Here is a 15,526-nt window from a genome sequence, read left to right on the forward strand (position 1 = left end):
ATAAGATAAGAAATGTTTTTTGAGCCCCAAATCAGCATATTAGATTTCTGAAGGATCATGTGACACTGAAGACTGTAATGATGCTGACAATTCAGCTTTGCATCTCAGGGATAAATTACATTTTAATTTATGATAGAAAATAGTTCAATTGCAATAGGCCTACTATTTCACAAGATTACTAATTTGACTGTTTTAATTACTGTGCTTTTTGATCAAATAAATGCAGCCTTGGTGAGCAAGCATAAAATATATTTTCTGTGATATAAATTATATATGACACAGTATTCCTCAGAGAGCGTGCGCATATGAAGCTGTAATATCACAGACTGAGCATTCAGTGCGCATTCATGATTCACTGTGTGATGTACGTGAACGTGTGCACATTTCACGAGAGCGTGACATCAGATTTATTTCCGAAGGGATGCTGCACAGCAGTGCCATCATTTCAGCAGAGAGAGAGAGAGAGAGAGAGAGAGTGAGAGAGAGAGAGAGAGAGAGAGACCGACACTCTTTCTTTTCATTGTTTTTTTCCCCATTTTATTCACTCTCTACCTTCCCAGAGACCAGCAGAGCACAGAACAGAGAAAGCCGTCTCTTGCTACACTTCATCAGTCTGAATACAGTTTAAATAGGTGTGTGTGTGTGTGTGTGTGTGTGTGTGTGTGTGTGCGTGTGTGTGTGCGTGCGTGTGTGTGTTTATACACAGCTTTAGAGTTGTGTCAAGTTACCTTGGACTCTGCTCTCGAAGTCATATTTATGTACCAGCTGCAGAGCTTACATTACTCTGTGACCTCGCAGAATAACAGGTCAACCGCACGTCTGTGTGCACGGCTCTGTGTGTCCTAGGAAGTTTATTTCCTCTGGGGGTTTGGGGTCTCTTTCTCATCGGTGTTGGTTTCCCGCTTTATGAATGTTTCCGACTTTTTTACTTGGATGAAACTTCACGAGAGCTTCACAAGAAAGCATGCACGTCCATTTTTAGGGGCCCAATGAAATTTCCCCCAAAATTCTTTGTTTTCCATATACATTTTTCTGGATTAAATTTTAATGGTGTAATTAAATTTTAATAATTTAATAAGCATATCTAATAAATTTAATCATGAAACTTTATAGAAAATATAGGGCCCTACACTGAAAAAACAAACATTAAAAACGTTAAATAAATGTCATAGTTGTAAATAAAACAAAGATTATTGGTGTAAATACTACGAATGATGTAAACAACTATGATTTTTTTACAGTGTATGAAATTGGTTTTTATTTTCCACAAATTCAGTTGTATCTTTATATATTCTTTTTTTATGATTTAATACAAATTTATCATCAAAAACTGTTGTAATTAAATTAATTCATAAATCACTATAAACATCACGCATGTTTAAGTATATGTGTAAATGAAACTGTTCATCTATTCACTCTGAGACAAACATTGTAGACTTTTCTTTTTGCAGTGTAATAATCACAGACACTAATCCATATTGCGATCTCAGTTTATTTAATTGTACGTTCCTACTTTTGTTGCTAAATTCCAAGACATTACGTGGCACATTTACATCTTTTTTTGAGTTTTCGCAAATTACACTCATTTCAATAGAAATCCGTGCGAACGAAAGGCGCGAAAAGTTCCCCACACAGGTTGGTCATTGAAATCTGTCCAACAGAAAGCTGCTTTATATAGTGTTATAGTGACTTTTTTACTTCATACATTGCTACACTATTGACAATGGAAAATTGTTCCTTGTTTTGCCTGAATTTTTTTTAGCTAATGTGTCCGCACCTTTTATACAGTAAATTCTGTTCTAGTGACTGGATCCACACCGCGGGAATCATAGTGTTCTACATGTTGTTATTTGTTTCATCTCATGCTTTGACTCGTCTCACAATGTGTATGTGTGAGATTGAAGCCTCGGCAGGACTCTATATTTAGCGTGTGTGTGTGTGTGTGTGTGTGTGTGTGTGTGTGTGTGTGTGTGTGTGTGTGAGAGAGACCCTCCGCCCCCTCGCCTGTTCTTGGCACCGTGCCTGTAACGGTCTAACCACACGTCGACATCTACCACCAGACGAGCTCTCTCTCTCTTCTCTCACTCACTAATTCTCCGTCTCGCACACACACATCACCCCACAGTGTTTACATAAGTGTCGGTGCTCTGCTGTGTGTTAGACACACTCACACACACACACATACACACACACACACACACACACGCGCTCTCTCTCTCTCTCTCTCTCTCTCTCTCTCTCTCTGATGATTCTGCTGTCTGTAATGGCAGGTGGTTAAATAGATCCAGGTTAAGGGATTATAAGCCTGTGTGTGATGAGCTCCAGTCAGCACCAATGATGTCATCATTTAAGAAGAGACAGGACCACACACACACACACACACTGATGTTTGTTTGCGCTGTGATTGCTTACACTCACGGTGTGTGTGTGTGTGTGTGTGTGTGTGCGCGCAGCGGAAACAGACACACAAACAGTGGCACACACACATACTAATTTTTCCCAAATGTCATTTTAATGAATCACAGCAGATTCAGGAAAGCCACAGAAGACGCATCAATCTCAAGTTCCTCACAAACCAAACTGAGTTCAGTCTGTTTCCAGAAATAAATCTGGTGATATTTAGTTAAACTAGTGGATAAAAACTGATGTTTCCACGTTCATCCTTGATGGACGTCATGTTCTGTCCTGCATCGCTTATGTGTGTGTCTTTACAAATGTCTGGTCATATCTTCTCTCTCTCAGTGATCTGCCTACTCAGACTGCATTTTTGGTATCATAGGCTTGAACGTTATATTTGTACTTTCATACGTTTAATTCAGCATTTTTCTGTTTTATTTGTTCTTTTAAAAATGTATACTGTGTGTTTGATTGACCGGTTTGAGGCATCAGAGCATGTGGATCTTCAATTTAAATGTTTGAATGCTTTGTTTTTTTAAATCCAACCTATACTGAACAAAATGATACACGCAACACTTTTGTTTCCCCCCCTATTTTTCATGAACTGAACTCAAAGATCGAAGACTATGTACACAAAAGGCCTATCTCAAAGGCTGCGTTTACACTTGGCATTAACATGCGACCTGTATCTGGATGTTGTCCACATACACATTGAAAAGACGGAATGCTATCCGATCAGTGTGTCCAGTTTCGGAGGTAGTCGAGGACGCATTGTGGGATCTCAGTGTAATGTAAACGCAATCCAGCCATCGTGTCTGCATTCACAGGTGGACGTCATTTAAATCCCCGCCCAGTCTCCCCACGTGCTGTCAGAAAATAATGACCAGACGCAGTTTAGACAATAAATACAATTTATTTGAACCTTACAACCTTACATTTGAACCTTAATGTAAACGCACGGTGTCCTGATTGCCTAATGATCCGATCTGCTTGATCGGATCACGGTGATCGCATGTTAATGCCAAGTGTAAACGCAGCCAAATATTGGCCTTTTATTGTGGCCAGCCTAAGGCACACCTGTGCAATAATCATGCTGTCTAATCAGCATCTTGATATGCCACACCTGTGAGGTGGATGTGTTACCTCAGCAAAGGAGAAGTTCATATTTGATGCATGTTTTATGCAGCATTTCTGGTCATCAGGTTGTTCATACAATGTATTTTTGAGTGTTTTATTAAGCAATTCTGGACATCATAAGTGCATACACAAATGTTCAAATCTAAATCTACTTATGATGCCCAGAAATGCTGTCCAGGTTGCTCACTCTGTTCAGAGTCACTGCCAGTTGTATCAGTCTGTCCATTGGCAAAACGAACCTCTAATGATTTTCATCCCTTACTGTAACACAATTATTCATATTCAACACTCAAATGCACATGCCTATCTAGCTGCCAAATGACTAATCAGTTATGTGACTCAGTCAGGAAGTGACTCCATTACTGTGTGTGTGTGTGTGTGTGTGTGTGTGTGTGTGCGTGCGTGCACTTAACTATGTCCAGAGAGACAAAGCAGATCCACAGCAGAGAGCGTGTGTGTGTGTGTGTGTGTGTGTGTGTGTGTGTGTGTGTGTGTGTGTGTGTGTGTGTGTGTGTGTGTGTGTGTGTGTGTGTGTGTGCACGCGCGCGCGCGTGTGTGTTTGTGTGTGTGTGTAGAAAGAAAAGTTCATATACAACGTTCTGTTTATGACTGGCAAATTTTATTTTGTGTGTACATTACCACAAGTTTGGTGTGTGTGTGTGTTAGTTTTGCTTGTGTGTAGAGCAGAGCAAAGGTCGTGTATGATGTATGTTTATATCTTCTATTTATGGCTGGCAGATCTATTTGTTTTTTATGTGTACATATTTACCGCCGGTCTTGTGTGTGTGTGTGTGTGTGTGTGTGTGTGTGTGTGTGTGTGTGTGTGTGTGTGTGTGTGTGTGTGTGTGTGTGTGTGTGTGGTAGAGAGAGAGTCATTTCTGTGGAAGTGCATTCACTATTACTCACTCAGCTGGTCATAAATTTGCCCACCACACACACACACACTTTTTTTCTTTCCCTGTGTGTCTCTCACTCTCTCTCACTCACACACACACACACACACACACACACACACACACACACACACACACACACTTACTCTCTTTCCCTGCCTGTCTGTCTAGAGTCTAGCTCTCTCTCTCTCTTTCAAACACACACTGAGGCTCTGTCTTGCTGTTGGCTGTGTGTCAGCCTCTTGGAGAGCCAAAACAAAGAGGGTTCTGACACACACACAAGTACACACACACACATAAACAGAGCGAGAGAGCGAAAGGAGGAAAAAGAAAAGAGTAAGAACCTCACCATCCGTTATTGTGCAATTTGGGAGATATCTAAAGCCTACAAGCTTTGTTCTGTTGTTTTCTTGTCATGAAGCAAAGTGCGAGAGTCAGCACTCATACTACATTCCTAGGATTTCAGATTTTTTCCCTGAACATGTTTTCTCAGGGCTTTACTTTCTTGTTTTTAGGAATGTGTGTTTAATGATACTGACAATAAGTATCATTAAAAAACCTAATTCCCACAACACGTAGAGTACATTATTTCCCAGATATGCCATGAATTAGAGTAAGAGAGATGTGCAGTCGTACGTTACTGGCTGAACATGAAGAGGGAAGGCAACTAGCGCTCAGTTTGTGCTCATGTTGCTGTGAAATATCAGATCACAGTCAGTCTTATCACATCGTTACAATATAAATTGACCATTAAAGTGAGTTCAACAACCTAACAGAAGCTCAGTAAACCACACGAACACAACAAGACTAAAACTGGTCTATGATAGCCGTTTAACAGAGCCGGTACATTTTTATCAAATTATACCCATATTGCATGTTAATCCAATGTCTCTTTAATTTCAAGAGTTTAAAGTACAGTAAAATATGAATATAAATAACATCAAAATCAATTAGGTTATTTCAGTGTTGTTGTTATTAACAAATTAAAACTGTTTAAATATTAGATGAAAAACAAACTTTAAAAAAACTATTAGAAATGTATTTTCTTGGCAAATAACTGCAATAACATGTTTAAGTTGAAGTATTAAAATGACTAAAGCTGAAATAAATACAAATTAAAGCTAAAAATATATTAAAAAGAAAAACGGATAAGAATGACAAAAGCACATAACTAAAGTTTGCAAACTTTCATATTCTCAAAATATCCAAAAATGTGCGCATTATACTCTTACTATATGCCAATATTTAAATCTGCTTTCATTTCTCTGAAGGAATATTAAATAATATTCATATTCAGAGTCTTCTGAACTATGAAAGAGCAACCTATATAAAATGTAAAAGTGTATAAACATATAAACCAACTATATATATATATAATATATATTGACCCTTTGACCTTCTCATTTAATGAGAATATAAGGGAAATTGAAGGTTCCCTTTAGCAAAAACAACTCTTGGAAAAATACAAATATAGTAAACTGTAACAGTGTTGTAATTTTTTTTCCGTAATAAAATATTTCTCATGAAAGACCGCTTGAGTGAGATTTCCACACTAAATCCGAGCAGTTTGAATGCAGTCGAGCACTTAAAAGAAAGTATTAACTGAATCTCTAGATCAGAAATTCAAAGCAGAGACAGTTCTTCATCCAGAACCAGCTCTGTGACCGAAGCCCTGCCAAGAGGGGAAAAACAGGCACGAAAGGTCACGTTTACCCAGAGAGAGAGAGGAGAGAACCGAGCAGGACAACTCAGAGACACTTTCTGTTGCTGTGAAACATTTAGGAGCTCTTCAGAAGACAATAGTACTCGTATAGGTTGCTCTTTTAAAGCTCGATGGGAGGTTTCATTTAAACATCAAATTTGTCGATCGTTTTCATAAAATTCTTTAGGTGAAATATGAAGTAAGTGTGTAATGCTATAAAATGCAGGTGGATAGCTTAGATAATGTGGACTTGTTGATGAGGAGTACTGAAAGTTGAAATGTCGAGCTTGTGACCTCAGCGTGAGACATTGACTCTCGAGGAGCACGAGTTTCCTGGGTCAAATCTGACTAGACTTCTCAAAAAAAAGTCTTGTTCTCCATTTAATTATATAATTTTTGTCATGTGTTTTTTTTCTTCTTCTTCTTCCTGTTGAACACAAGTTCAGGACAGTAGAGTGAAAATGCGCATATTATTTACAGAAGAGACGAGCTGAAATTGATCCTGCATGGGCTAAAGAGCAGCTACTGTGGCGAGACACGTGTCAGTATGTCATAGCCCAAGGGTCAGTGATCAACACTGCTGTTATTCCCCCAGTGTCTCTCTCTCTCTCTCTCTCTCTCTCTCTCTCTCTCTCTCTCTCTTTCTCTCTCTCTCTCTCTCTCTCTCTGTCAGTGGGTGTGGACTGATATGACAATTACCGTCTAACTGTTTGTGTTTTATCTGTTTTTTCAATCAGCAAGGACTGCTGCTTGTTTGATTGTGTGTGTGTGTGTGTGTGTGCGCGCGCTCATGCATACATGCACTCTGACCTGTTTTATGAAGTATTCCTAAATGTGGCTTTGTGCTAAGCAGACATTTCTAATTACATACACATATCCTTCTTCACACAAAATATAAATGGTCTCAAAAGCGAATATAGCAGCTCTTGCATTCCTGCAACACACACACACACACACACACACACACACACACACACACACACACAATCTCTCTCTCTCTCTCTCTCTCTCTCTGTCCCTCAAAGCATGTGTAGAGACAGACCCAAGCAGCTTTAAAGGCTTAATGAAGTCTTAATGTTCCACACACACACACACACACACACACACACACACACACACACACACACACACACACACACACACACACACACACACACTAAAACCATGGCAACACTGTGTGCTCTGCCAAGAGGGTGTATGGCCGCGCTTCAGCAGGTGTGTGACCTAGATTGTGTTCGAGTGAGAGAGAAATGAAAGGACAGAGGGAGAGGGAAAAGTAGTGTGTGTGTGTGTGTGTGTACGTGTACGTGTGCGTGCTGGGGTGATCATTGTAAATGAGGCTTCCAAAGTTTGATCCCATGCGCTTTTGTGGTCCAGATTTTGATCTTGTGTTGAATGTGATGTGTGTGGTTCAGGCTTTGATTATGTAAGGACAGTAAAACCTTAAATCGCTCAGCCAATAAGTCTCATGGGAAAAAATGGCTTTATAAACACACTTATGGAAGCTAGTTTCTTCCACAGAGTAAAATAAATAAATAGGATGGTAAGCTAGTTTTCCAGAATTGTTACTCTATTTCATAACTTTATATCTTAAAATATCAGCTTTTTTCACGTAATTGCAACTTTATTTCTCGTAACTAAGACTTAAAGCGATAGTTCACCCGAAAATTTTAATTCTGTCATCATTTACGGTACTCACCCTCATGCCGTTCCAAACCTGTATGGTTTTCTTTCTTCTGTGGAGCATTTAAGGTGATATTTTGAGAAATGTCTATACAATGAAAGTTAATGGTCACCAAAACTGTTTGGTTTCCAACATTCTTCAAAATATAATATGTTTTACAGAAGAAAAACTTACTGGTTTTGGAATGACATGAGGGTGAGTAAATGATGAAATTTTTTTAGTACGTAAAATTTATTTAGATATTACACTTAAAGCTACAATATGTACTTTTTTTCAGGGGTCGCTAACCTCTTACAATAACAAAGGCGCAGGTTGATGACGGATAAGCGGAATTATGGAACTTGTCGTCAAGCCGAAGGATCTAATAATGTTTATGAGTGAATACATTGATGTTTTAACACGCCTGTGGTATGAAGCAGGGCGTGATTGCTAATGAGAGACAGATATCAGCGCCACACGTGAGTCCCTGGATATAAAGGACTAAGGACATTTCATTCTACAGAACTACCTGCAAGTGCTGAATAATACTCACACAGGTCCGTTTATTAGATGAATGAAACTTGTGAGGTAACGCAGCGCTGTTTCACTCGCTCTACACTATCACACTAAACTGCATTTGAGTGTGTTGAAAGTTATAATGTTATTCTATGTGTTAGTTTGTCTGTATGAGACTAGCAGTAAGCTAGATCAACATTAGAATAACATACTGATCATATTCTAACATTTCATCATGTTGAGCTATATAACATTAATTAGTTTTATGTGCATTTGCTCACCTGTCTAATAAAGTACATGCAAGAGTGGCGTCTAGTCAAGTTGAAGTTTGTCACGGACGTGGAGCTCTCGGCATCTTGAAAACGCCACGCTGATATTCATCCTCGTTTTAGTTCTCCTTTTGTCCCAAAGTCTGCTTGCCATGGTCCATAATGTTTGAACGAAACAACAACAGCGTGAGTGTGCCGCTAGACGTAACGCTGTTCTCCACGTCTGTCGCCATGCTTACTATGGCAGTACGAGCGAAAACCAGGGATAACGCGAATATTACGTCATTGACAGGCGACAAGTGAACAGGGACGAGCCATTATTTAAAATTGGAATTTCTCTGAAATTAAAAATCTTTGGGAACTTTTGGGATATTGTAAGTACTGCATGAAATATATCACACTGTGCAAGCGATTTTTACATATTGTAGCTTTAATTTGGCAGTAAAACAAAGTGTTGCCTTTATCACTTAATTAGAAGCACCACAATTGAATTGTGTTGCCTGTTACATAGGAACTACTGGACATTTAGAGGTTTATTTTAAAGGGCAAAGTAGTGAAAATCAAAATGTGTAAATAAAGATCTGTAAAAAATGTACTAGCATTTTTACAACACACTGTTGCAAGTGTGTCCCATCAGGTCATCAAAAGTACTACATACTTTTAGGCCAAATATAGGAAATACGTTTAGACAAGTGACAAGGTTCAAAGACTGCAAGTGTGGTATTGGGGCGGGCATATTGTCTGCAGAAAGGGTTTCTGTGAGTACGTTTAGGGTTGGGGTAGAAAATATCAGTAGTTCACTATAAAAATGATAGTCAGTGGAAAGTTCCCGCTTCCCAGCATGATAGGAAATGGTGTGTGAGTTATTAAACAGACATGCATGGACTGAAGGTGGAGTGGATCTCATTTAAGTTTATGATTAGACTAGATTCATTTGACTTCGTTTTATGGCTCACCGCAGCCTTTGTAATATCACACTCCAGACACTGGTTTATTCTCGCATGGACACCTTACACAATACATTAATGATTTTCATTAGCGATCGACCGATAGGGATTTTTAATAGCCAACACTGATATCTGCTGCAAAGAGCGGATGAAGGACAATATACTGGCAATATATGCTGATATATTACACATATTTAAATTAATGATGGGAAATGTGACATACAGTTCTTAAAATATGCATTTGACAACACTAAAGTTTGGGGTTGTAAGATTTTTTTTAATGTAAAAGTGCTCATCAAGGCTGCATTTATTTGATTAAAAACACAGTAAAACAGTAATATTGTGAAATATTATTACAATTTGATATGTTTTCTATTGTAGTATATTTTAAAATGTTTATTCCTGTGATTCCTGTGTTTTCAGCATCATTACTCCAGTCTCAGTGTCACATGACCCTTCAGAAATCTTTCTAATATGCTGATTTTCTGCTCAAGAAACATTTATTACTATGAGTTATAAATGTCTTTACTGTTACCTTTGATAAAATGTCCTTTCTGGGGGAAAAAGTATTAATACTTTCTACTTTGGTCTTACTGACCAAAAACTTTTGAACGTGAATGTAATTCCGAAAAAAAATTTAAAACTTTTGAAAAATTAGAAATGTGTGAATGTTGATTATTTCTAACTGACCAATAACTGGTGTGATGGATTTTTTTATTAATAAAATAGTAAACTGTATAGCAAATGTCAACAGTCACAAAATTAAATCTGGTAAAACCTTGGATTCTGTTACGTATAGTAATTTAAATTAGAATAAAAAAAATAAAAAAAATAATTTATATATTTCTAGAAGCAGAATTGTGGTAGTTTAGCTGTTAGTGCGCGCATGCATTAAATGTGTTTATTGTGCACAGATTTGTGTCTTAATGAAGTCGTTATGCTGTTTCTGCAAAAGAATGTTTGTCCTTTCTCTCTGTATGCCTCACTGACAGAACAGAGTCTCAAACCACAGTGCGGTAAACGTGTGTAACTGTGTGGTGTGTGCGACAGAGTGTATGTGAGTGCACTGCACACAGTAGTGTCTAAAAATAGCTCACACACGTTCTGTTTGTCCCCTTACCCTCCAGCTCATGGTTTATGAGACACACACACACACACACACACACACACACACACACACACACACACACACACACACACACACACACACACACACAGTGAATTGAGGTTTTGGTTGACTGATGTTTGGCTCCTCAGAAGTCATCACATGTATAACCTCTGCAAAAAAACTTTATTTTTTCTAATTTTGGGGACTTTCCATTGACATCTGTTGTTTTTATACTGAGCTAATGATGTTTTCTATCTTTTGTACATAAACCTTACCCTCAACTATTTTGCATTTTCATTAGGACATTTATTATGTTTAAGTCATCCACGCTGGCTGGACATTTGGTCCCCACAATGTAAGCAAAACCTGACCCACACACACGCACATCCCGTAACACTGTGGCCACATTTAGATTAGATTTCACTTCAGCATACTGCAGAGACATGAAAATTGTTGTGTTGCATAATATGCATTGGCTTACATGAACACACACACACACACACACACACACAGAGAGAGAGAGAGAGAGACTCGCACATCCTCTCATTACTCGTCCACACACACACACACACACACACACACACACACACACACACACACACACACACACACACACACACACACACACACACACACACACACACACACACACACACACACACACACACACACACACACACACACACACACACACACACACACACACACACCCAGGCAGCCAGACATGGAAACTTTGAGTGTGCTGGCCTAGTATTTATATAAATAGAAACCATGCATAGAAAATATGACTTGATCAATGAGAGTTTAACAGAATTCTCACAAGATATTTGCTTGCATACACACACACTCACACACACAGGCACACGCACACGCGCACACACACACACACACACACACACACACACACACACACACAGGTCAATTCTGCAGTATGGAGCTTTGCTTACTTTAACTTATGCTCAATTTTTTTTTATAACTTTTTAATTCTAGCATATTTTAAAATGCAATTTATTCCTGTGATGCAAAGCTGAATTTTAGCATCATTACAGTCTTCAGTGTCACATGATCCTTCAGAAATCATTCTAATATGCTGATTTGTTGCTCAAGAAACATTTCTTATTATTATCACAATTGAAAACAGTTGTGCTGCTTAATATTTTTGTGGAAACGTTATACATTTTTTTCTAGATTGTTTGATGATTAAAAGGTTCAAAAGAGCAGCACTTATTTCACGTACATGATATTGTTGAACATGCTTTACTGTATATGTACTGTATGTAATTTACCAGCTCAACGCTATATAGCGCATAGATCAATGACATGACACTTATTTCTATAGTTTTTGTTGTTAATTTCTGATTTTAAGTAAATTTCTTATTATTATTTTTTATTTTAAGTGGTGGTGATACTACTATCCTGATATCATAATAAAGAAAAAAGCTTAATAATTTAAAAAAAACTTATTAATTAACCTCACATGGTGCAACCAAATAAGTCCAATGGTCCAAATGCACAAACAAGCATAAAAATGATCAAACAGGAAATTATATCATAGGGAAGATCTTTAAGCCTATGTGTCAAGTATAAAAGCTCTTGAAATATCAGATCATTTGACTCTTTTTGTGAAATGTGACTGCCAAAAAACTTTATAAAATGTATGAATTAAATAATTCATGATATTTCTAAAGAATACTTTTTACCTTGAAATATATATTTTAAAACTTGTTTAAAAATAATGTTTAAAATGATGAACACACTTGCCTTGAAAAAGTTTGTCTTCTGATGAAGTACACTGATTGGATGTGATCTTTTGCTTTACAGAGATTCCAGCCTCTGATTGGTCAGTCATGCGTGGGAGGCTTGTCGGTCGTGGAGTTCATCTCTGACAGACAGCTGGAGTTCTACACAGAAAAGGAGGAGCTCCAGCCATTCGAGGTGTGTGCGCAAGTTATTATTATAATTCGGGTTTGTGTGTGTGTGTGTGTGTGTGTGTGTGTGTCGAGGGGCTTTGTTATTGGATTTGTATGTATGCATGACTGGCATTCATTGTATCACAGTGTGATTAAAGGGTTAGTTCACCCAAAAAATGTAAATTCTGTCAGTAATTACTCACCCTCATGTTGTTCCAACCCCGTAAGACTTTCGTTCATCGTTCAAAATAGTCCGGCTCACTTTTGGCCAGCATCACACGCATCACACACATGACCAGCGTCGGCCAATAGTGAGCCTACGTTCTGACGTACAACCCAGAAGCGCTGCGCTGTTACACGACGTGAACTCACTCAGAGGCCCACACAGAAGAAAATGAATAGTTGAATAAAAGTCATTATTTTTGTTTCGTTTTTGCACACAAAAGGTATTCCTCGTCGCTTGATTAAAATTAAGGTTGAGCCACTGTAGTCACTTGGACTATTTTAACGATGTATTTACTAACTTTTCTGGGCTGGCAGATATCAATTACCTAGCAGCCTATGGAGGAGTGAGACAGCTCTCAGATTTCATCAAAAATATCTTAATTTGTGTTCTGAAGATAAACGAAAGTTGGGGTTGGAACAACATGAGAGTGAGTAATTACTGACAGAATTGTAATTTTTGGGTGAACTAACCCTTTAAATTACCGGCCACTAGTACATATACAAACTTTTGTTAAGATGTATAAAGATTGTTACGAACTGCTCCTAGACACGAAGGTTGAGATCCAAATGCAGCTTTAATTAAGGGGCAATCCAGACACGTAATCCAATATACAGGCAATAGGTCAAAACACAGGTAGGCAGTCCAAACAAACAAACAAACAAACAAAACAGGCAGGGGTAATCCACTTAGGGATGGCTGACGCGAAACTGATGTTCCAAAGCTTTTCGAGATCCTGAAGCGCAGATGTTTCGAAACACTGATCCGAAGCGTGATTCAAAACACCCATGTCACGTGACTACGGCTAAATGAAGCTTCGGAGTGTTTCACAAGTGTTTCGACAGGTGGCATGGTCCGCCGAATCAGCGTTTGATTGACAGGGTCGGGAACAGACCACACATACATAGATAGATTAAGATAGATAGATAAATAAAAATAACATTATGCACAGTGAGGAGCCTACAGGTTACAAGCTTCACATAGTAGAAAATACAATAATAATAAAAACAACACATTTTTGAATGGCTCGTTGTCAAGGTTGTTTCAGATCAACACCTGCAAGTGACCACTAGGTGTCACCGTTGAGACGGGTGTTGGATTGTTTCGAAGCATCGACACAATATGGCACATTTGCTTCAACTGTTTCAATGTTTCTCGAAGCCTCAACCTGCCCACCACTAAATCCACGGAACAGGCAAGAAACCCAAAAACCAAGCGACATGAAACCAGGGAAATCGCTCAGAAATGCAGTGCAACAATATACAAAACTTCACAGTGAGTGAATGAGTGAACATGGTATAAATAGGCTGAGACTAACAGGGTAATGAGACACAGGTGAATGCAATCGGGCAGTGAGTTATGGGAAATGTAGTTTGTGAGGGAGTGATAATAGTCTGATGTGGACTGCCCTCTGGTGGCTCTCAAGGGCACTCCAGCTGGTGACCGTTACAAAGAGGAAGAAGCTTTCCTTTAGGGCAAGTCATTGTCTTGTTCTGGGAGATGTGAGCTATTGATCTACTTAGACATAAAGGCTTTTATGACATGAATGAATGAAACGCATTCATAAAATATCATTATAAGGCCCTGAAGTATCACTGCAATATAATAAAAAAGAATGAAAATATAAAGATATGTACAGCTATATTTTAGAGCATTAAATAAGAATCCGTTTAGCCTTTTCTCATCTCGCTTCAGTTAATGCTGAAAAAAATAATAGAGTGAATTTTATTTAACGTCAACCATCATATTTAATAAACCGCTATGTCCAGTGTCTCTCTTGTTTGCTCTAAGTGTTAAATTTTTGCTAAAGATGAGATTTGTGTCACTGCTTTCTCAGACCTCCTCATAAAAGTGTGATGTATGATGACATTTCCCAGTCATTACTGGTTTAATTAGTCTGTGTTTGTAGAATTGGTGAGTGTTTGTGAAAGTGCCTTTGGGAATGTATATCCCAGAGTCAGACAGTCTGTTTAATTGCAAATTATCATTTCATCTCATGGCAATGAAAAAAATGTGATAAAACCTTTTGCATAATTAGATTTATATTCACAAAACGGCTGAAAGTCAATTTACTGTAACTTTTCAGGGGAAGTACTGTTGGAAAACATCATTGTGATGTAAACACAGGAATGTACATTTCTATAATAATATTTCTATATAAATTATGAAACTCAGAACAGTATTGAAACTAAGGCTTATCATCTAAGTCTTCAGAGGATGTTCTCTGACTATATTCTGTAGAGTTTATATGTAATATTGTCAGTATTTTGCGGTATTATTTGTGTAGTATGTGTTTTCAGAATATAGTTTACACCACCTTTCAAAAGTTCGGTAAGATTTTTTTAATGTTTTTGAAAAAAAAAATCTGCTCACCAACATCTGCATATATTTGATCAAAAATACAGTCATATTGTGAAATACTATTACAATTTAAAATAGCTATTTTAGTATATTTTAAAATGTAATTTATTCCTGCAAGATTTTCAGCATCATTACTCCAGTCTTCAGTGTCACATGACCCTTCAGAAATCATTATAATATGATGATTTGATGCTCAAATAACATTTCTTATTATTATCACAGTTTAAAATGGTTGTGCTGCTTAATATTTTTGTGGAAACCACAATCCTTTTTTTTCCAGGATTATTTGATGAATAGAAAGTTAAAAAGAAAAGCATTTATTTGACCGGTAGTGTACATATACATTATGTGTAGTGTATTTAATAGAAATACTGAGCCTGTCAATGTACAGCTGCCTGTG

At 37.8% G+C, this 15,526-nt stretch overlaps 1 protein-coding gene across 2 annotated transcripts in view; it reads left to right on the top strand.

Annotated features, from left to right (window-relative positions):
* The window catches only part of jmjd1ca (jumonji domain containing 1Ca), a 74,197-nt gene that overhangs the window by 16,851 nt on the left and 41,820 nt on the right, over window positions 1-15,526 (top strand). For both annotated transcript variants that reach the window (XR_013800062.1, XM_079633366.1), the window contains exon 3: window positions 12,454-12,567. Coding sequence is in view for 1 of the 2 variants with exons in the window: in XM_079633366.1 (XP_079489492.1) it covers window positions 12,454-12,567 (114 nt within the window). In the remaining variant the exon portion in view is untranslated. The remainder of the gene's footprint in view (window positions 1-12,453; window positions 12,568-15,526) is intronic.

This window comes from Phoxinus phoxinus (genome assembly GCF_949152265.1).
Source record: "Phoxinus phoxinus genome assembly, chromosome: 13".
Taxonomy (NCBI): Eukaryota; Metazoa; Chordata; class Actinopteri; order Cypriniformes; family Leuciscidae; genus Phoxinus; species Phoxinus phoxinus.